The sequence below is a fragment of the Hypanus sabinus genome, chromosome 1 (assembly GCF_030144855.1).
Source record: "Hypanus sabinus isolate sHypSab1 chromosome 1, sHypSab1.hap1, whole genome shotgun sequence".
Lineage (NCBI taxonomy): Eukaryota > Metazoa > Chordata > Chondrichthyes > Myliobatiformes > Dasyatidae > Hypanus > Hypanus sabinus.
In genome coordinates this window covers 209081770-209105587 of record NC_082706.1, presented here as the reverse complement: position 1 = coordinate 209105587, position 23818 = coordinate 209081770, and the positions used below count along the sequence as shown (strand labels likewise).

At 41.5% G+C, this 23818-nt stretch overlaps 1 protein-coding gene across 4 annotated transcripts in view; it reads left to right on the top strand.

Moving 5' to 3' along the window:
- Positions 1 to 23818, top strand: part of virma (vir like m6A methyltransferase associated) — a 102981-nt gene that overhangs the window by 58225 nt on the left and 20938 nt on the right. For 3 of the 4 annotated variants that reach the window (XM_059984873.1, XM_059984880.1, XM_059984866.1), the window contains exons 13-20: positions 425 to 969; positions 4514 to 4749; positions 7226 to 7478; positions 8819 to 9036; positions 10775 to 10907; positions 11358 to 11510; positions 17789 to 17949; positions 23587 to 23683. In XM_059984873.1, the coding sequence (XP_059840856.1) occupies positions 425 to 969; positions 4514 to 4749; positions 7226 to 7478; positions 8819 to 9036; positions 10775 to 10907; positions 11358 to 11510; positions 17789 to 17949; positions 23587 to 23683 (1796 nt within the window). Of the gene's footprint in view, positions 1 to 424; positions 970 to 4513; positions 4750 to 7225; positions 7479 to 8818; positions 9037 to 10774; positions 10908 to 11357; positions 11511 to 12017; positions 12170 to 17788; positions 17950 to 23586; positions 23684 to 23818 lie in introns of those variants that run through there. The other variant, XR_009514830.1, reaches the window with a different exon arrangement.

Sequence of the window (23818 nt, the reverse complement as noted above, 5' to 3'; positions counted from 1 at the left end):
ACAGCTGATTTATTATCCCTCCCAACCTCATTCTCCTGCCTTCTCCCTGTAACCTTTGATGCCCTGGCTATTCAAGAACCTATCAACCCCTGTTAAAATAAACCCAATAACTTGGCTTCCATAGCCGTTGGTGGCAATGAATTCCTCTGATGTATCAAGCTAAGTACTGTTTGTGACAAGGCTGCTTTCATATTTGCAATAGAAACACTGTTGTTAATGCTTGCCATAATCCACTTTATATACCGTTTGTATCTATGTGTGTGTGTGTGCGTGCACGCGTGTGCGTATTTCTAAGCAATCAGTCTTAAAATCTGTTTAGTTTAACTCACATTCCATAAAGCTGATGGGTAGTGAACAAACTAGTTTTAATTTTCTTTCAACAAGCTGTATATTTGACTTGTATTTTTGATATTTATTTCACTAGGTCAACAGAAAGATCTAAAGTGGAACCTTGCAATTATCCAGTTGTTTTCAGCTGAAGGAGTTGACATATTTATTCGAATACTGCAAAAGCTAAACAATGTCCTTCTACTGCCTTGGAGGCTGCATGCAAACATGGGAACTACTTTGCAGAGAATTATGATCCTTTCCATTACAAGGTGCACTCTTTCCCTTTTAAAGGCAATGCTGACTGAACTTCTGAAGGGAGGGTCTTTTGAATTTAAGGATGTACGTATCCCTACTGCACTGGCAACCCTCCACATGGTCCTTTGCTCCATACCTTTGTCTGGGCGGCTAGATGATGAAGAACAAAAGATTCAAAATGACATAGTTGATATTCTACTTACTTTTACTCAAGGCGTTAATGAACAGGTCGCGTACTCCGAAGAGTCTCTGGCAAACAACACATGGTCGTTAATGTTAAAGGAAGTCCTTTCCTTTGTACTGAAAAGTCCAGAAGGATTTTTCTCTGGGATGTCATTACTTTCTGAGCTTCTACCTTTCCCATTGCCCATGCAAACAACTCAGGTGAGATTCAACATCTACTTGCACCTAACATAGAATACTGCAGCACAGTACAGGCCCTTCAGCCCATGATGTCGTGCTGAACTTTTAACCTACTCTAAGATCAATCTAACCTTAAGATATGGAGCAGAATTAGGCCATTTGTCCCATCAAGTCTACTCACCCATTCAATCATGGATGATCCCTTTTTTCCCCTCCTCAGCCCCACTCCCCAGCCTTAACCTTTGATGCCATGTGCAATCAAGAGCCTGTTAAGCTCTGCCTTAAATACACCCAATGACCTGGCCTCCACAGCTGCCTGTGGCAATAAATTCCACAAATTCAGCACCCTCTGGCTAAAGAACTTACTTCACATCTTGGTTTTAAATGGGTGCCCCTCTATCTTGAGGCTGTGCCCTCTTGTCCTAGACTCCCCCACTATTGGAAACATCCTTTCCCCATCTACTCTGTCTATGCCTTTCTACATTTGAAAGGTTTCAATGAGATAACCCCTCATCCTTCTAAATTCCAGCGAGTACATACCCAGAGCTATCAAATGTTCCTCGTATGATAACCCTTTTATTCCCGGAATCGTCTTTGTGAACCCCCTCTGAACCCACTCTAATGCCAACACATCATTTCTTAGATTAGGAGCCCAAAACTGTTCACAGTGTGAAGGTGAGGCCTCATAAGCACCTTATAAAACCTCAGCATCACATCCCTGCTCTTGTATTCTTGACTTGAAATGAATGCCAAAATTGCATTTGCCTTCCTCACCATTGACTCTACCTGTAAGTTAACCTTAGGGTATTCTGCACAAGGACTCGCAAGTCCCTTTGCATCTCAGATTTTTGGATTTTCTCCCCATTTAGAAATAATCTGCACATTTATTTCTTCTATCAAAGTGCATGACCATGCATTTTCCAACATTGTATTTCATTTGCCACTTTCTTACCCATTCTCTTCATCAGAGTCCTTCTGCAGCCTATCTGTTTACTCAACATTACCTACCCCTCCACCAATCTTCGTATCATCTGCAAACTTGACAAAAGAGCCATCTATTCCATCATCTAAATCATTGATATACAGCATTAAAAGAAGCGGTTCCAACATCAACCCTAACCACTTGCAGTCAACTTGATTCCTTTTATTCCCACTTGCCTCCTACCAATAAGCCAATGCTCTAACAATGCCAGTAACTTTCCTGTAATGCCATGGGCTCTTAAATTGGTGTGCAGCCTTGTCAAAGGCCTTTTTAAAGTCCAAATATAGAACATCCACTGCACCCCTTTTTTCTATCCTACTTGTAATCTCAAAGAATTCCAACAGGTTTGTTAGGCAAAATTTTCTCTTAAGGAAACCAGGCTGATTTTGTCCTGTCTTGTCCTGTGTCACCAAGTACTCCATAACCTCATCCTTATTAATTGATTTAACATTTTCCCAGCCACTGAGATCAGACTAACAGGTCTATAATTTCCTTTCTGCTGCCTTCCTCCTTTCTTAAAGAGTGGAATGACCTTTGCAATTTTTGAATTGCAGTGATTTTTGAAAGATCATTACTAATGTCTCCACAGTCTCTACCGCTATCTCTTTGAGAACCCTAGAGTGCAGGTCATTGGGTCGGGTACCCTCAGGTCTTTCAGCTTTTTGAGTACCTTCTCCCTTGTAATAGTTACTGCACCCACTTCTCTTCCTTCACTCCCTTCAATATCTGGCACACTACTAGTGTCTTCCACAATGAAGACTGACGCATAATATGCACTTAGTTCATCTGCTGTCACCTTGTTCACCATTATTACTTCTCCGGCCTCATTTTCTAGCAGTCCTATTTCCACTCTTATCTCTTTTACTTGAAGAAGCTTTTATTACCCACTTTTATGTTATTTGCCATCTTACTATCATATGTCATCTTTTCCCTCCTAATGATTCTTTTATTTTCTCTCCCTAGGTTTTTAAAAGCTTCCTAAACCTCTGACTTCCCACTAATTTTTGCTTTGTTGTTTGCCATCTCTTTTGCTTTTACATTATCTTTGACATCCCTTGTCAGCCACGGTTGTACTATTTTGCAATTTGAGTATTTCTTTGTTTTTGGAATACATCTGTCCTGCACCTTCCTCATTTTCCCCAGAAGCTCAAGCCATTACTGCTGTGCTGCCATTCCTGCCAGCATCTCCTTCCAATATACTTTGGCCAACTCCTCTCATACCACTGTAATTTGCTTTACTCCACTGAAATACTGCTATGTCAGACTTTACTTTCTCCCTATCAAATTTCAAGTTGAACTCAATCATATTGTGATCACTGCCTCCTAAGGGTTCTTTTGCCTTAAGCTCCCTAATCCTCCAGTTTATTACATCACACCCAATCCAGTCTAGCTGATCCCCTTATAGGCTCAATGACAAACTGCTGTAAAGAACTTCCTCTTAGGCATTCAACAAACTCACTCTCTTGAGATCCACTATCAGCCCGATTTTCCCAATTGACCTGCATGTTGAAATCGCCCATGACTATCATAACATTGCTCATTTGACACGCCTTTTTTATTTACCGCTGTAATCTGTGATATCCCAACTACTGTTTGGAGGCCCGTATATAGCTGCTGCCATGTGACTTTTTACCCTTGCAGTTCCGTAGCTCAACCCAGAAGGATTCAATATCTTCCTATGTCACATCTTTCTACTGATTTGATGCCATTCTTTACCAGCAGATCACGCCATTCCCTCTGCCTACCTTCCTATCCCTCCAATGCAATGTGTAATCTTGGGCATTCAGCTCCCAACTACAACCATCCTTCAGCCACGATTCAGTGATGGCCACAACTTCATACCTGGCAATCTGTAATAGTGCAACAAGATCATCCACCTTATTTCTTATACTTCGTGCATTGAGATAAAAAACACTTTGAGTACAGTATTTGCTTCCCCTGTTGATTCTGCATCTCTAATGTACTGATACTCACCCTGCTGGCTGCAATTTTGTCCTTTCATCTGCCTGCCCTTCTTGACCATCTGCACGCTATTTTTGCATTTTTATTATTTGTACTATCCTGAGCCCCTTCACTCTAGTTCCCATCTCCCTGCCAAATTATTTAAACCCTCCCTCCCACGTAGTGCTCCTAACCCTTCCCTCCTACATAGCCCTCAATTTTTCTATCATTTGTGGGCCTATCTAAGAGTTTCTTAAATGCTCCTAATGTATCTGCCTCTACCCCCACCCCGTAAGGGCATTCCATGCTCCCATCACTCACTGTGTTTAAAAAAATCACTTACCTCTGACGTTCCCCTATACTTTCCTCCAATTACCTTAAAGTTATCTCCTCTTATATTAGCCATAATCTGGATTCTCTTCTAATTTTTTATGACACTGAGAAGATGGCAAAGGATACAATTTTTTCAGGTTGGTTTTGTATGCCATGTCACAGAAGTTCTAGCATACTGTTACCTGAAATGCAATTTATACATTAATACTGCCAATTTGCTAATATATAGCATATCTTTGAAGCTTTTGAGAGTGGCATATATTTTTGTATTTTGTTTATTAACCAGAGGATTTGTATTTAATTTGACAGCCAATTTCAGCAGAAGGTGTAGCTATTGCCTTGAATACCAGGAAACTGTGGAGTATTCATCTCCAGATACAGGGAAAGTTTTTGCAGGAGATAGTTCGGTCCAGCTTTGCATCCATCTGTCAGCCTTTACAACAGATTCTCAGGCGTGTGTGCATACAACTCTGTGATCTGGCTTCTCCCACAGCCCTTCTTATCCTGAGGACCGTATTAGATCTGATCATTGAAGAATTAAGCAGGTAATTTTTTGTTCATGTACTTCATGCAATTTTATCTGATTGTAATCACAAGAGTTTGCAGGTGCTGGAAGTCTAGAGCAATGCACACAAAATGCTGGAGGAGCTCAGCAGGTCTGACAAATCTACATAGTTGATTTATCAGGCTGAGACCTTTCAACAGCCCTGGAAAGGAAGGGGGAAGATACCAGAATAAGAAAGTGGGGGGGAGGGAAAGGAGTGCCAACTCACAGGTGATTGGTGAGACCAAGCAATGGGGAAGGTGGATGGGTGGGGGAGGTGGCAATGAAGTGAGAAGCTGGGAGGTGATAGGTGGAAGATGTAAAGGGCTGAAGAAGAAGGAATCTGATAGGGCACAGTGGTGATGTACATGTGAGGAGAAGAGGAGGGATGAGGGGGGAACAAGAATGGGGAATGGAAGAGAGATGGGGGAGGGGGAGAAATTACAGGAAGTTAGAGAATTTGATGTTCGTGTCATCAAGTTGGAGGCTACCCAGGGGTTGCCTCTTTCCATGGTTGCTCAGCCTGACCTGCTGAGTTTTTCCAGCATTTTGTGAACTTGATTATTGTGGTGTGTTTCTCTGTGTTTCATTCATGGGAGCTGCTAAGGAATATTCTTAAAATTCTGAAAAAGCTTCTTTGATTTGGAAGAGAAAATAGACATGTAAAAAGGGCAATGTTACGATAAACATGGGGGATTGGGAAAATTAAGTTCGTGCTTGATCCCAGGAGAGGAAATGAGATGGCTTTTTAGAACAGCTTGTGGTTGACCCTACTAGGGGAAAAGCAATTCTGGATTGAGTGATGTGTGATGACCCAGATTTCATTAGGGAGTTTAAGGTAAAGGAACTCTTATGATCAAAGAAAAGATGTGTAGGCTTTGGAGAGGGTCCAAAAGAGCTTCACAAGAATGATTCTGGTAATAGAAGGGTTAACATATAAGGAACTAGCTGGAGGTTAGAAGAATGGGGGGGAGGTGGGGGTAGGAAAAATCAAATATTGAAAGGCTGAAGTGGTGGAGACGATGTTTCCTGTAGTGGGGGAGTGCAGGACCAGCCTCAGAATAGAGTGATGTCCATTTGCACCAAACACGAGGAGGAATTTCAAAGTTCAAAGTAAATTTATTGTAATGGTGCATATATGTCACCATATATGACCCTGAGATTTATTTTCTTCAGGGCATACTCAATAAATCCAAAAGCTGTAATAGAATCAATGAAAGACTGCACCAACAGGGTGGACAACCAGTGTGCAAAAGACAAAATACTGTGCAAATACAAAAAATAAATAATAATAAATAAACAATGCAAATCAAGAACATGAGATGAAGAGTCCCTGAAACTGAGTCCATAAGTTGTGGGAACAGTTCAGTGATGGGGTGAGTGAAGTTATCCTCTTTGGTTCAAAAACCTGATGGTTGAGGTGTAGTATGTTTTCCTGAACCTGGTGGTGTGGGTCCTGAGTCTCTAGTATCGTCTTCCTGATGGCAGCAATGAGAAGGGAGCATGGCCTGTGTGGTGGATGCTACTCTCCTGCGACAGCGCTCTGTGTAGATGTTGTCAATGATGGGGATGGTTTTGCCCATGATGCACAGGTCAGTATCTGCTACTTTTTGTACAACTTCCATTTAAGGGCATTGATATTTCCATTACCAGGCTATGAGGCAGCCACTCAATATACTCTCCACGACTCATCTGTAGAAGTTTTAAATGTCATCCCATGTCTTCGCAAACTCTAAGGAAGTAGAGATGCTGCTGTGCTTTCTTCACAATTGCCCTTATGTGCTAGGCCCAGTACAGGACCTCAGAAATGATAACACTGAGGAATTTAAAGTTGCTGAATCTCTTCACCTCTGATAAGGATATCCAGTTCCACTTACCTCCTCCTGAAGCAATAGTCAGCTCCTTGGCCTTGCTGACATTGAGTAAGAGATCGTTGTTGTGGGATGACTCAGCCAGATTTTCAGTCTCCTCCTTATATGCTGATTCATCACCATCTTTAATTCAGCCTACAATCGTCGTGTCATCAGAAAACTTAAATATGGCATTGGAGTTGTGCTTAGCCACACCATCATAAGTGTAAATAAAGCGAGTAGAGCAGGGGGCTAAGCACACAGCTTTGTGATGCACCTATGCTGATGGAAATTGTGGAGGAGATGTTGTTGCTAATTTGAACTTACTGAATTTCTTTTGTCAGAAGGTAATGAATCTGTGGAATTCATTGCCATGGACAGCTGTGGAAGCCAAGTCATTGAGGTTGAAGGTTCCTGATTAATTAGCTGTCAAAGGTTAAGGGGAGAAGGCAGAGGAATAATAAATCAGCCTTGATGGAATGGTGGAGTAGACTCGATGAGCTGAATTTTGCTTAAGTATTATGGTTCTCGTGCTCTTGACACGTTTTCTTAATGTCAGCACAAATCTTTGTTTTGAGACAAATTAGAAATGTTTTGTTGTAATAATCAAATGCTTTCATCTTACAGTCCTTTAGAAGGGAAAGAGAAGACCTTCACTGCCCAGACTGGACGGCTAATTGCATTGCTGGATTCCCTGGCTTCCCATGGAGCTTGCAAAGCTGCTCTCCTGCATCTTCTAAGTGGAGCAAGCAAGGGTGATGAGAGATTTGCAGAAGTATTTCGGGAGATGCTGGAATTGTTACGGACAGTGGGTGACAATGTACATCATCAGCATTGTGCTGAGTATGTTGCTTCTTTAGTGCAATCCCTCTGTGACCAGGTAAACTTATTTAAAAAGCTGATTGTTGACTCGCATTGCTTTTGCATTTATGCTGTTTACTTAAATGGAGATCCTTTCCTCACTGAGGTGATATTGATCCAGAGGTTCTTTGGTAGTAAAGAATAAGGCATAAAACCTGCTTATGTTTTACTAATTATTACCAGAACAGAGACAAACAAGGAAGGCAAAAAAAAAAAGTCATGGTTATTTCATTCTCATACTTCATAACAATTCTCCAGTGATAACAATTAACCTATGAAATAGATTCAAGTAACATAACACCTACTGCAGAAAAAACACTGAGAAGCTTCTAGAAAAATATGCAGCTACACCACAATTACTAGAAATAATGATATGTATGTACAGTAGATGATTATATAAGAATTATAAGCAAGCTTAGGAGAATTAAACTACAAGAAAAATAACAACTCTACAGTACATGCTAATCCAACAAGTGCCAAGTTATTAAGAAACAATTACAAATCTTTACATTGCTTATTCTGTATAAGCAAGTTCAAAGTTCAAAACAGATTTATTAACAAAGTACATATATGTTGCAATATACACAATCTGTAAGAAGGGTGACTGCACTGACCCTGGTAACCATAGACCAGTAAGCTTAACATGTGTTGCAGGTAAGATAATGGAAGCATTAATAAAGAATGAGATGGAAAAGCAGCTGAAAGGAACAGGCTTGCTAGCAGAAAGCCAGCATGGTTTCATAAAGGGGAAATAATGTTTTACTAATATGTTGGCGATAAGAAGAAGATCTTTATGATAACAATAGAATGGCTGATATCATTTACTTGGACTTTCAGAAGGCTTTTGACACGGTGCCCCATGAGAGGTTAATAATCAAATTTCAGGACGTAGTGGTTCAGGGTAAGATGTGTGAATGGGTGCAGAATTGGCTCAAAAACAGAAAGCAGTGAGTTCGGTGAGAGGATCATTTTCACACCTAGAAAATGTTAAAAGTGGGGTTCCACAGTGATCTGTTTTGGGGCCGCTGCTGTTTTTAATTTATATTAATAATTTGGATAAGCAGATAACAAGTAAACTAATTAAGTTTGCAGATGGCACAAAATTGGGAGGGGGGGCGGCAGGCTGGTAACATTCACACAGCAGAATCAGTACAGTTAGATGTAAACAACGTCCAGATGTGGGCAGATAAATGGCAGATGATATTTAATGTAAGTAAGTGTAAAATATTACATATAGGAAGTGGAAATATTAGACTTAAATATATGGGGGGGGGGTCTTGAGTTACATTTTAATGCAAGTGGAATGTAAGCTATCAACAGTGTTCTAATAAGTTTTTTAAATTCTTATCACCTTTGCAGGATATTTCATTAATCTTGAATAATTCATCTGAGGGTTCTGGTACTGATCTGGAGCAGCTGTCTAGTTCCCTGCCCAGTGGAGAGTTTTTGTCATTAATTTGTGATACTTTCTTGCAAGCACTGGCTAATAATGAGACCACGTTTACCACAGTTCTTACCTGCCTCAGGACCATGATATTTTTGGCAGAACATGAATATGGATTTTTCTATTTGAAAAGGTAATGTTATTGGACTCGCTTTCCAAAAGACCATAAGGCATAGAAGCAGAATTAGGCCATTTGGTTCATCGAGTCTGCTCCGCCATTCCATCATGGCTGATTTATTAAAGAGTTAACGTATGAGAAACATTTGATATCATGTACTCTATAAAAGAATGAGGGGAAATCTCATACATTAACACTTTCATTCCCAGAATCATACTAGTGAACCCCCTCTGGACCCTCTCCCAAACCAGCACATTTTTTTCTTAGCTCACAATTCTCCAAGTGTGGTCTGAACAATGCCTCATAAAGTCTCAGCATTATATCCTTGCTCCTGTATTCTAATCGTAACTGAACAGAGGACTTCAAATTTAGCCCAAGATCTTTTGCAAGTTCAGTGCTACCTTCTTGATTTTGTATTCAGCATCTTTTGATACAAAACTAAATTTGACATCTTGCTGTAACTGTCTTGTCTGTGCTAACTTTTGATGCTTGACTCTCTGCCTGGAGGTACTTTCCAAGTTCAAGTTCAAATTCAAGATTATTGTCATTTCAACCATATACATATACCTTTCACTTTTTAAAATATGATTGCTTAGCATATGCTTCTAAAGATGAGATTAGCTGTATTTGTTACATGTATGTTGAAACATACAGTGAAATGTATCGTTTGCATCAAATCACATCATCGAGGATTGTGCTAGTGTCATCACGCCTTCAATGCCAGCATACCCCTAACCCATACATTTTTGGACTGTGGGAGGAAACTGGAGCAACTGGAGGAATCCCATGTTGTCACGAGGTGAACGTACAATTTCAGCAGCAGGAATTGAATCCCATCAGTGATGGTTGGCATTGTAAGGCGGTGGGCTAACTGCTACAATTGTCTATCAGTTGTCTTCTGATTTGTTGGCATGCCTTTGCAATTTTCCGCAATTGGTTATTTTCACAAATCTGATGGTGAAGAAGAAGAGACTGTTCCTAAAACGCTGAGTGTGTCTTCAGGCTCCTATACCTCCTCTCTGATGGTAGCATTGAGAAGAGGGCGGGCCCTGGATGGTGAGGTTCCTTAATGATAGATGCAGCTTTCTTAAGGCATCGACTTCTGAAGATGTCCTCAGTGGTGGTGAGGGCTAGTGCCCATGTTGGAATCGGCAGGGTTTACAGTACTTTGCAGCTTTTTCTGATCCTGTGCAATGGTCCCTCCCTGGCAAACGTTGTGATACAATCATTTTGATGCATTATGTAATGATACGTATATGTAATGTGGGTGGTGTGGTAGTGTACTAGCTAGTGCAGCACTTTACAGTGCTAGCAATAAGGGTTTAATTACCACTGCTGTCTGTAATGAGTGATACTTTATACCCATGACCACATGGGTTTCCTCCAGGTGCTCCACTTTCCTGCTGCATTCCAAAGTTAAGGTTACTGCGTTCTAGCTATGTTGATGCTAGAGGTGTGGAGATACATGTACATGTACACCCCAGCACAATCCTCACTGATATGAGAGACATTTGATGCAAACGATGCATTTCATTGTATTTTCCAATGTACATGTGGCAAATAAATCTAGTCTTTAAATATAACTGAAAGAGTCATTACCATAATGGGAATTTGTTAATCTTGCTGACATCTTAACCTTTTCTTGAAAATCTTGTTCAGGTTTACCTATCTGAACAAATAGATGTTGGAGAAAGCTTGAATATGAACATGGAATTAACCTGAATGGTTTTAATCTTTTTCTCTCTCCTAATAGTGCTTTGAGACAATTTAATAATGCACTTTATTCTCTGCTAAAACGTGTGGTTCATAATTTCAACAAAGAAATGGCTGACCTGGCTTCCACTTTGTTAGACTTCCTGCGGCAGATCATAAATACAGACAATTTGGTAAGTGATGAATATAACTTATTTCATCAGTACTTCAGCTTAAAAAAAGATCTTAACAATCCTACATTCATAGTTGTGTCTTTTTAAAATGTGGCATAATATTCCTGAGTGTGCATTTTACTGTAAAATTAGATAATGTTCAAATCTTTACTGTTTGGGGTATAGGTAAATGAGACAATATATAGAGCCTTGCTCAGGAGAGTGCAGTACTGGACCTCCTCAACACTACACCATGGTTAGTGCAATTGCTTTACAATGCCGGCGATCTCCAGTTGGGATTCAATTCCCACCACTGTCTGCAAGGCATTTGTACATTCTTTTCGTGACCACATGGATTTTCTCCAGGTGCTCCGTTTAAATTCCACACTCAAAGGCATACAGGTTAGGATTAGTAGGTTGTAGGCGTGCTATGTAAGTTTGATTGAATGGTGCTTGTAAATCGTCTCGTAGGCCAGCAGTGGAGAAGAAGGTGGTCCTATGGAGGTAGATGGGCTCCAGACCCCCCGATCTTCAGCACTTAGTGCTGCGGAAGTGAAGCAGCTGTTAAAGTGGAAAGAATCTACCGACGATCACTTGCTATTGGAACTGGATAAAGTTGTAACGGTAGGAGTTTTCTGTTTGTGCAGGTTTTCTTCAGCAGCACACCTGTGTTTTAAGTTTTTGAAATGACAGCAGTGTAAAATGCTATTTGTATTTCTCATGAATATTATGTCTTTTATCTGGAGCCTAATGATGAGAATCCGTAACATCATAAGAGATGCCTGAATTAGAGGGCATGTGCTGTAATGGGAGGTTGGAGAAATGTGGGTTGTTTTCTCTGGAGCAGCAGAGGCTGAGGGCAGATCTGGTAGAGGTTTATAAGATCATGAGGCACAGATAGATAGTGAGTATCTTCTTCCCAGGATTGTAATGACTAATTCCAGAGGGCATGCATTTTAAGATGAGAGGGGGGTAATTTCAAAGGAGATTTGAGGGGCAAGAGTTTTGATCACTAATTTAATTGGTTCAGCACATCCAAGGAAAATAAGAATTGTCAAATTCTTTCCTGGATAGTTTTTAAATGGCTGTCAATTACCTATCACTTTAATTCTGCATCCTATTCCAATACAGAGCTCTGTCTTTAGCCTCCTGTGTGGTTCCACCAGTGTGCAGTGGCGACACGAGACAGGCCAGATGCTGGAAAACTAGAGCAATGCACACAAAATGCTGGAGGAACTCAGAATCGGGACTTAAATCGTGAAATTTATTGTTTTACGACAGCGGTATAGTTTGTTACTTAAAATTACTATAAATTACATTAAGAATATACATAATCAAGAAATAATACAAAAGGAGAAGAAACTAATGAGGCTGTGTTCATGGACCATTCAGAAATCTGATGACAGAAGGGGCAAAGCTGCATCTTAAACACTTGAATGTACCAAATCAGCCTGCCAGGCAGCATCTATGGAGGGAAATGAACAGTTGACCTTTTTGTGCAAAGCCCTTTATCAGGATTGGAAATGAACATGAAAAGGAAGTTTTCAATAGTGGGAGAGTCTAGGGCCACAGGGCATAACCTCATATTAAAAGAACATCCCATCAGAACAGAGATGAGAAGGGATTTCTTTAGCCAGAGGGTGGTTAATCAAGTTTGAGTTTATTTTCATCTGACTGCACATACAGTCAACCAAATCAAACTATGTTTCTCTGGTCCGTGGTGCAGCACACAACATATATCTCTTGAAACAAAGTATTACCACAAATATGTTAATAAAATATAATTCTGAATGCATGTCATGCACAGCACAGGTAAACAGTAAACAGCTCACTGTGCTAGTGACAAGACCTTGGTGCTGACAGGGTTTTCATTAGTCTCTCTGCCTGAGGGAAGAAGCTGTTACCCAGTCTGGCAGTCCTAGACCTAAAGCTCCTGTACCTCCTTCCTGATGGTAGTTGGTCAAAGTAATTTTGGATGGGTGGTAGGGTCCCTCAACAAGCCTTGGGCCCTTTGCTCCAGGTATATGACACAAATAAGAGAGAGGGAGACCCCAGTGATCCTCTTGTCAGTTTTTACTAACCAATGACTCTGTGGGATTCACCACAATAGATGGCTGTAGAGGCCATGTTGTTTTAAAGCGTAGCTTTATTAGTCAGGGTGAAAAAGATTACGGGGAGAAGGCAGAAGAATGGGATTGAGTGAGATAATAAATCAGCCATGATGGAATGACGAAGCAGACTCAAAGGGCCAAATAGACTAATTCTGCTCCTAAGCCTCCTAGTCTAACAGAAAGGAAAAGGGCAGATATCAGAATAAAAAGGGAGGGGCTGGAGTATAATAGGTGAATCCAGGTGAGAGGGTGAAGGCAGGAAGGTATGAAAGGCAGGGCTAATGTAAGGAGCTAGAAGGTGATAAGTGAAAGAGACAAAGGACATCACCAACTACAGGACAACATCACCTGCCTGTGCTGGTAATGACTCCCTTCCAGATGCGTTGAACTCGTTTCGAGGCGGAAAATGACGTGGTGGTGAGGAAGATCACTCCTCCTCCCAATGACCAGGTGCTGTGTCTTACTGTGGTTGATGTGAGGAAAACTGTATGCAGGGTCAACCCACAGAAGGCTGTTGGGCCAGATAATATACCTGGCAGAGTGCACAGAGGGTGTGCAGACCAGCTGGCAGATGTTCTCAGGACATCTTCAATATCTCCCTGAGCAGCACCATCGTTCCAACGTGCTTCAAGGCCGCCACCATCGTCCCCGTGCTGAAGAAGTCTTCGGTGTCCTGCCTCAATGACTACCGTCCCATTGCACTCACATCCATCATCATGAAGTGGTTCGAGAGGCTCGTCTTGAGGCATATCAAGACCCTGCTGCCCCTGTCACTGGACCCCCTGCAGTTCGTGTATCGTCCCAACCACTCAACAGACGACGCCATCACCACCACCCTCCACCTGGCCCTCACCCACCTGGACAAAAAAAGACATGTACATTCGAATGCTGTTCATAGACTTCAGCTCAGCATTCAACACAATCATTCCTCAGCACCTGATTGGAAAGCTGAAACTGCTGGGCCTGAACACCTCCCTCTGCAACTGGATCCTAGACTTCCTGACTGGGAGACCTCAGTCAGTCCGGATAGGGAGCAGCATCTCCAACACTGAGCACGGGGGCCCCCCAGGGTTGTGTGCTAAGTCCACTGATGTTCACTCTGCTGACCACAACTGTGCTGCAACACACAGCTCAAACCATGTTATCAAGTTTGCCAATGACAGGACCGTGAGGGGTCACATCAGCAAGAACGACAAGTCAGCTTACAGAGAGGAGGTGCAGTGACTAACGGACTGGTGCAGACCCAACAACCTGTCTCTTAATGTGAGCAAAACAAAAGAGATGGCTGTTGACCTCAGGAGAGCACGGAGCGACCACTCTCCGCTGAACATTGATGGCTCCTGCATTGAGATCGCTAAGAGCACCAAATATCTTGGTGTTCACCTGGCGGAGAATCTCACCTGGTCCCTCAAAAGTCCATCTCCCACCCTCCATCCTCATCACATTCTACAGGGAATTGCACTGTCTCAGATCACAAGACCCTGCAGCGGATAGTGAGGTCAGCTGAGAAGACCATTGGGGTCTCTCTTCCTGCCATTACAGATATTTACATCACACACTGCACCCGCAATGATAACAGCACGCACCCCTCATACAAACTCTTCTCCCTTCTGCCATCTGGCAAAAGGTACCGAAGCATTCAGGCTCTCATGACCAGACTGTGCAACAGTTTCTTCCCCCTAAGCCATCAGACTCCTCAATACCCAGAGCCTGGACTGACATCTAAATCATATATTATTATATTGAAATTTGTCCTTTTTGAATTATATTGAAATTTGAATTGTGCCTGTTGTCTTCTTTATTAATTATTGTACAGCCCTGCACTGTTTTGTGCACTTTATGTAATCCTGTGCAGGTCCGTAGTCTAGAACAGTTTTTATGTTGTCTCACATAGTCTAGTTTTGTGTTGTTTCATGTAGCACCATGGTCCTGGAGGAACATTGTTTCATTTTTACTGTGTACTGTACCAGCAATTTATGGTCGAAATGACAATAAAAAGCTACTTGACAAAAGAAGAAGGAATCTGATAGGAGAGGGCAGTAGACCATGGAAGAAAGGGTGGGAAGATGGGCTGGTTCCAGGAGCTGGCAGGAGAAAGAGAAGGGGTGAAGGGGCCAGAGGTGTTAGAGGAGTGGGAGGACAGAGGGAAGTGGTTATCAGAAGTTAGAGAAATCGATGTTGACCTTGCCTGGTTGAAGACTGCAATGTACAGTGTAAGCTTGAGGATAAGCAACTAATATTTGTTTCAGTCCAACTCCTGGAAGTCCTCACAATTCTTTACAACTGTAACATTAATTTTTCTCCAAGTTCATGTCTGATCTGTTTGATTTTGCCAATGTACTCCCTTGTTTCAGATTCCCTCCATTTGCTTGTTTTCTGTCATAGATTTCTAGCAAGTTTCAAAAAGAGCATAAGAAATAGGAGCAGGAGTTGGCCATCTGGCCCAATGACCCTGCTCTGCCATTCAATAAGATCATGGCTGAATCTGCCTTTTCCCCAATAACTCTTAATTCCCCTACTATGCAAAAATCTATCCAACCTTGTCTTAAATATACTTACTGAAGTAGCCTCCACTGCTTCATTGGCCAGAGAATTCCACAGATTCACCACTCTCTCGGCATCTCTGTCCTAAAACTACTCCCCCGAACCTTGAGGCTATGTCCCCTAGTTCTAGTCTCACCTAGCAGTGGAAACAGCTTTCCTGCCGTTACCTTATCTTATATGTTTCTGTAAGATATCCTCTCATTCTTCTGAATTCCAGCTAGTACAGTCGCAGGCAATCTCTCCTTATAGTTTAACCCCTTCATCTCTGGAATAAACCTGGTGAACCTCCTCTGCACTACCTCTGAAGCCAGTATATCCTTCCTCAAGTAAGGAGACCAGAACTGCACACAGTACTCCAGATGCGGCCTTACCAGTACCCTGTACAGTTGCAGCATAAACTCCCTGTTCTTAAATTCAAACCCTCTAGCAATGAAGGCCAACATTCCATTGTATCTGTAAAGCAGCCTTTCGTGATTCATGCACAGGCACTCCCAAGTCCCTCTGCACAGCAGCATGCTGCAATTTTTATCATTTAAATAATAATAGAAACATAGAAAGCCGACAGCACAATATAGGCCATTCCGCCCACAAAGCTGTGCTGATCAAAAGAAATGACTTGGGGTTACCCATAGGCCTCTATTTTTCTAAGCTCCATGAACCTATCCAAGAGTATCTTAAAAGACCCTATTGTATCTGCGTACACCACTGTTGCCAGCAGCCCATTCCATGTATTTACGACTCTCTGCTTAAAAAAACTTAACCCTGACATCTCCTCTGTACCTACTCCCCAGAACCTTAAACCTGTGTCCTCTTGTGGCAACCATTTCAGCCCTGGGAAAAAGCCTCTGACTATCCACACCATCTATGCCTCTCAGCATCTTCTACACCTCTATCAGGTCATCTCTCATCCTCTGTCGCTCCAAGGAGAAAAGGTCGAGTTCACTCAACCTATTCTTATAAGGCATGCTCCCCAATCCAGGCAACATCCTTGTAAATCTCCTCTGCACCCTTTCTATGGTTTCCATGCCCTTCCTGTGGTGAGGTGACCAGAATTGAGCACAGTACTCCAAGTGGGTTCTGACCATGGTCCTATATAGCTGCAACATTACCTCTTGGCTCTTAAACTCAGTTCCATGTTTGATGAAGGCTAAATGCATCATATGCCCTCTTAACCACACAGTCAACCTGTGTAGCACCTTTGAGTGTCCTATGGACTCAGACCCCAAGATCCCTTTGATCCTCCACACTGCCAAGAGTCTTACCATTAATACTATATTCTGCCATCATATTTGACCTACCAAAATTAACCACTTCACTCTTACCTGGGTTGAACTCCATTTGCTACTTCTCAGCCCAGTTTTGCATGCTATCAATGTCCCGCTGTAACCTCTGATAGCCCTCCACACTATCCACAACACCCCAACCTTTGTGTCATTAGCAAACTTACTAACCCATCCCTCCACTTCCTCATCCATGTCATTTATAAAAATCACAAAGTGTAGGGGTCCCAGAAGAGATCCCTGAGGCACCCCACTGGTCACTGACCTCCATGCAGAATATGACCCGTCTACAACCACTCTTTGCCTTCTGTGGGCAAGCCAGTTCTGGCTCCACAAAGCAATGACCTCTTGGATCCCATGCCTCCTTACTTTCTCGATAAGCCTTGCATGGGGTACCTTATCAAATGCCTTGCTGAAATCCATATACACTTCCAAGTTCCTGCCTGATAGCCTCATTTTTCCCCTTACTCCATTTAAACGCTTTCCTAACTCTGTGCCTATCTCTGTCCAATGCTGTAGTAAAGAAATAATCTGCTCTTCCATTTTTCCTTCCAAAGAGGATGACCTTTCATTTACCTTCATTGTACTCCATCTGCCAGACCCTTGTTCACTCACTTAACCTATCTGTATCTCTCTGCAGACTCTCTATCTTCTGCACAATTTGCTTTTCCACTCAATTTAGTATCCTCAGCAGTCCACTCTAATTATGCCTCTCATTATCTTGCACACCTCTATGAAGTTACCTCCAAAGAGAAAAGCTCTAGCTTGCTCAACTTCTCAACCTACCCACATAAGATGTGCTCTCTAGTCCAGAGAGCTTCCTGGTAAATCTTCTGTACACTTTTTCTCAAGCTTCCACATCCTTCCTCTCATGAGGTGACCAGAAATGAACACAATGCTCCAAGCGTAAAAGCCTGTAAATAAATAAATAAACAAACAAACAAACAAACATTTATTTTTGTCACAGGAGCTGTGTAAAGAGGATGACAGTTTTGACTCTTTACTGGAAAGTGTTGTTGGATTGCGACAGATCTTGGAAAGTACTCCAGATGTTTTGCCCACTACTGAGCAGGATGTGGAACCCGTTCTTCCAGCTTCAGAACCTCTTCCTGTCCAGTTTAACAACAGGTACACACTATGCATCTCAATAATTGCAAGTGTTATCTTCTTGTTTCGTTTCAAATCTAAATTAATGTGGTGAGGACTAAACAAAAATAAATCTGAACTGTTCTTTCAGACGGGAACCTATCATAAAGCCTAGCTGTGTAATGTAAACGAAACATTACAAATACTCTTCAGAATCATAGTAATTTATTTATCACACGTACATTGAAATGCATAGTTTGCATTAACAACCAACACACCCTGATGAATTGATGGGGACAGTCTGCTATGCTCCTGTAAAGCTTTTATTTTACAACAACATCTTAACAGGCCTCTTTATTCTGATTAATATATACTAAAGACTGATTTTGTATAATTTATTAAATTGGTTAATATATATCAATTAAAGGCTAATTTTGTGTAATATATTTGGTTTAATTTTTTTATTTTAAACCTATTATTTATGTGCTATTTATTTATATATTTACTATTATTTATTGATTGATTTATTAATTGAGATACGGTGCAGAATAGGCCCTTCTGGCCCTTCGAGGCATGCCGCCCACCAATCCCTGAATTTAGTCTTCACCTAATCACAGGACATTTTGCAGTGACCAATTAACTTACCAACTGGTATGTTTTTGGACTCTGGGAGGGATCTGGAGCACCCAGAGGAAACTCTCAAGGAGAATGTACAAACTCCTTTCATTGAACCCAGGTTGCCTGTACTGTAAAGCGTTGTGCTAACCACTACGCTACTGTGCTGCTCAAGATAGTTAGTGGTTAAATGACAGCTGAACAATGAAAGGTTTAAAGGCTACCAGGCTCTATAATAATGGTGAAAATACTTCAAACATATCCTTAACATCATTCACAAGATCACAAGACAAAGGAGCAGAAGTAGGCCATTCGGCCCATTGAGTCTGCTCCGCCACTCCACCACTCCACCATGAACTAAACTATTCTCTCATCTAGTTCCAATTTCTGGCTTTTTCCCCATATCCCTTGATACCCTGACTAATTAGGTACCTATCAATCTCCTCCTTAAACACCCTCAAAGATCGAGCCTCCACAGCTGTATGTGGCAACAAATTCCATAAATCCACAACTCTCTGGCTAAAAAAATTTCTCCTCATCTCTATTTTAAATGGGTACCCTCTAATTCTAAGACAGTAGCCTCTTGTCCTGGACTCACCTTCCAAGGGAAACAGCCTTTCCACATCTACTCTGTCCAACCCTTTCAACATTCAAAATGTTTCTATGAGATCCCCTCTCATTCTTCTATACTCTAATGAACATAGTTCAAGAGCCGACAAACACTCCTCATTTGTTAGCCCCTGCATTCCAGGAATCATCCTCGTAAATCGTCTCTGAACTCTCTCCAACTTTCGTACATCCCTTCTAAGATAGGGGGCCCAAAACTGCACACAGTATTCCAAATGAGGTCCCACCAATGCCCCATAAAGCCTCATCAACACCTCCTTACTCTTATACACTGTTCCTCTTGAAATGAATGCCAACATAGCATTCGCTTTCCTTACTGCCAGTACAACCTGGTGGCTAACCTTTAGGGTGCTCCCGGTGCGGCCTCCTCTACATTGTGAGACCCAACGCAGATTGGGGGACCGCTTCGTCGAGCACCTCCGCTCCGTCTGCCACAATAGACAGGATCTCCCGGTTGCCACTCACTTCAACTCTCCTTCACATTCCCATTCAGTTATGTCCATACATGGCCTCCTCTACTGCTATGATGAGGCCAAACTCAGGCTGGAGGAGCAACACCTCATATACTGTCTGGGTAGTCTCCAGGCCCTAGGCATGAACATCGAATTCTCCGACTTACTGTAATTCCCTCCCTCTCCCTTACCCCACCCCAGTTTCACTCTGCCTCCTCTTCCAGCTGCCTATCACCTCTCTCATGATTCTGCCTTTTTCTACTACCCATAGTGCTTTCCCCTTGCATTCCCTTTTCACCTTTCCTGCCTATCCCCTCCCTGCTTCCCCTTCCCCCATCCCTTGATCTTTCCTCTGATTGGTTTTTCACCTGGCACCTTCCACCCTCCCCCCACCTTCTTTATAGGGCCCCTGCCCCCTCCCTCCTGACGAAGGGTATCGGCCTGAAACGTTGACTGCTCATTTCCACGGATGCTGCCTGATCTGCTGAGTTACTCCAGCGTGTTGTACATGTTGATTTAACCTTTAGGACATCCTGCACGAAGACCCCCAAGTCCCTTTGCACTTACGATTTTTGAATTTTCTCCCCATCTAAATAATAATCTGCCTGATTATTTCTTCTTCCAAAATGTACAACCGTACATTTCTCAACATTGTATCTCATCTGCCGTTTCTTTGCCCACTCTCCTAAACTAACCAAGTCTTTCTGTAACCTTTCCGTTTCTTCAACACTTCCTGCTCCTCCACCTATCTTGGTGTCGTCCACAAACTTAGCCACAAAACCATTTAATCCATAATCTAAATCATTGATATACAGTGTAAAAAGAAGCAACCCCAACACCGACCCCTGCAGAACACCACTAGTTACTGGCAACCAACCAGAATAGGATCCCTTTATTCCCACCCTTTGCTTTCTGCCTATCAGCCATTGCTCCACCCATTCCAATATCTTTCCTGTAATTCCATGGGCCCTCATCTTATTAAGCAGCCTCTTATGTGGCACCTATCAAAGGCCTTTTGAAAATCCAAATACACAACATTCACAGCCTCTCCCTTGTCGATCTTATTTGAGATTACCTCAAAAAATTCCAATAGGTTGGTGAGGCAGGATCTTCCCTTCATTAAACCATGCTGGTTGGGCCTATCTGGTCATGCACCTCGAGGTATTTCATAACCATGTCCTTGAGGATCGACTCCAATAACTTTCCAATTACTGTTGTCATTATTGGAAGCCCTGATTTTGTTTTTAAATGCAGTGAATCAGTTTGGAAGTAGTTGATGTGTCTTCAGCATCTATCTGGCATTGCCAGTAAGCTTCAAGATGATGTAGTATTGGTTGGTGCTAGTTCTCACTTGGATGATTCTTGCAGCGGAGGAAGGAGAAGGCACAAAATAGCAATGGCACAATATTGGAAAATTCAAGTTCAAGTTTATTGTCATTCAACCATATAGCTGCACCTTGTTCCAAATGAAACAACGTTCCTCTGGACCAAGGTGCACAACACAATACATATAACTTATACACGATACATAAAGTAATATTACCACAAATAAATTAACAAATATTAAAATATATTTCAGATGATTGACATTTCACATGAGGTGCATTTACAACACAAGTTAAAAAGTAAACAGTATAATGCTACTGGCATTTATACATAATGAGATCTGGGTGGTGTCAGGGAGTTCAGTGGTCTCATGGCCTAACAGTTCCTGTTCTAATGCTATGGTACTTCCTCAATGATGGTAAAGGGTCAGTGAGATTATGGGATGGATGGGAGTTAACTTTGCCAATGCTAAGGCCATGACTAGGGACTTTTAGTCAGATGTCTAGCAATTCCCATACCAGACTTTGATGGATCAGGTCTGGACACTCAGTGGTGCTCCTGTGAAAATTGGTTAGAATGGGGGTGGGGTGGGGGGGAGGAGCCTCACTTCTAGCTCTCTCCTTGGAGAAATCGTTTATGTGAAGTGAGGAGTGGCCAGCCTGCACCTTCCTAAAGTCCACAATCATCTCTTCAGTCGTATGCACGTTGAGACTCTGGTTTTTGTGCTCACAACATTCTAGAAGTCACTCTACCTACTCTTTGTAAGATGTTACATCATTGTTGATGATTCCAACCTTCATTGTGTCAACAGTGAATTTGATTTGGCTTGAACTTGATCTAAAAGCATAGTTGTGCATCAGTGGCATAAACAGCTACTTGCTGAGCACACAGCCCTCAGCTTGATGGACCTTCACAACACGGACTGACTGGTCTTTCTGTCAACAAGTCTAAGGTCCAGTCACAGATTCATCTCCAAGCTTCCAGTATTTTAAGAACAGTGGTGATAGTATTCTGTATATTTGTTGCTGGTTTATATGAAATGAAGAATTTAAGGAAGTTATATTGGCTGGCTTATGTCAGATTTACTATTAATCTGCCTCATTCAGTAGGACACAATATTCATTCCTCACTGGATTCTTCAGTTCCAAAAGGGTGTTCAGTTCAAAGTAAATGTTATTATCAGATACATCACCATATTCAACCCTGAGATTCATTTTCCTGCAGGCATATTCAGCAAATCTATAGAATAGCAACTTCAACAGGATCAATTAAAGATCAACCAGAGTGCAGAAGACAACAAACTGTGCAAATGCAAATATAAATAAATAACAAGAACATGAGATAACAAGTTAAAGAGTACTTGAAGTGAGATCGTTAGTTGCAGCACCATCTCAATGGATGGGATAAGTTGAGTGTGGTTATCGCCTTCATTCAAGAACTGGATGATCAAGGGGTAGTAACTGTTCTTGAACCTAGTGGTGAGATTCCTGAGGCACGTGTACCTTCTACCTAAAGGCAGCAGTGAGAAAGCCTGGGTGGTGCAGATCTCTGCTGCTTTCCCTGATGTCATTTCATGTAGATGGGCTCAGTGGTTGGAAGGGCTATATCTGTGATGTACTGGCTGAATCCTTTACATTTTGTAGGATTTTCCATTCAAAGGGATTGATGTTTTCATACCAGGACAGGATGCAGCCAGTCAATACACATTCCACTACACATTTATAGAAGTTTATCAAAGTTTTAGATGTCATGCCAAATCTCCACAGACTCTTAAGGAAATCAAGAAAGAAATCAAAAAACATACTGGAAAATGATTTCTCAATATTTAGATGATAATGAAAAGTTATTTTTCCTTGTGGAAAACTGGTTTATAATTTAAATATTCTAACTAGGAACAAATGACGGCTTTTGATTTTTGATTTTAAAATAGATTAATCGTTGCTGCTTGCTGGTTAGTTGTTATTGAAATTTTAGTGTCTGGTGTACGCTTAACAACTTGAATGAAAGCTGAATTACAAACCAATATAATCTTGTTTTAACTTTTAAAGGCGTAAAGTTTCAAAATTTGCCTTATTTGAAGACTAGCTATTACTAAAACTAAATTATCTTCGCGTCACTTTTGTGTGGAAAAAATTATGAGACAAAGATATTGTAATTTGAATTTGTTCAAATTGAGATTGTCACTCCCTAATTAATTATGGTTATGTGATATATTTCCATTTTTGCACAATGTATTGAAACATAATGCAAGTCGTAAATTTCATTTAAAACATTTTTATAATGGGCCTGTAACATCTCTTGTATCGTTGGAATTCCTGCCTCAAATTTAAAATGGCACAAATCATTTTGTATTCTGAAAAAGCAATAAGCATTGAATTTCAGAGCCATACGTGCATAATGCTGGAGGAACTCAGCGGGTCAGGCAGCATCTGTGGAGAGGTTTTGATGAAGGGCCTTGGCCTGAAATGTTGATTGTTTATTCCCCTCCTTAGATGCTCTCCGACTTGCTGAGTTCCTCCAGCATTTTGTGTGTGTAGCTCTGGATTTCTAGCATCTGCAGAATCTCTTGTGTTTAAGATGTCAGTGTTAAATTTGAGTTTTTTTCAGCTGCACACATTTGTATTTCTAACAAAGTGACAAAATGTTTTGGTTATTCTAGGACTGTATATGTGTTAGCAGATGTAGTGGATGACCAATTAAAGACCCTCTGGCTTTCACCATTCCAAACTGAGGAGCTTGAAACTGATTTGGATATGGTAAGTGCAAAAATAAACATCTTTCTTCAGTTTTGTAAACGCTGATCTGAGAAAAACAGGTTTTATCAAAAGGGACACCTTTAGAACAGATATAAGGGTGAACAACTTTATCCAGGAGGTGGTGAATCTGGGGAA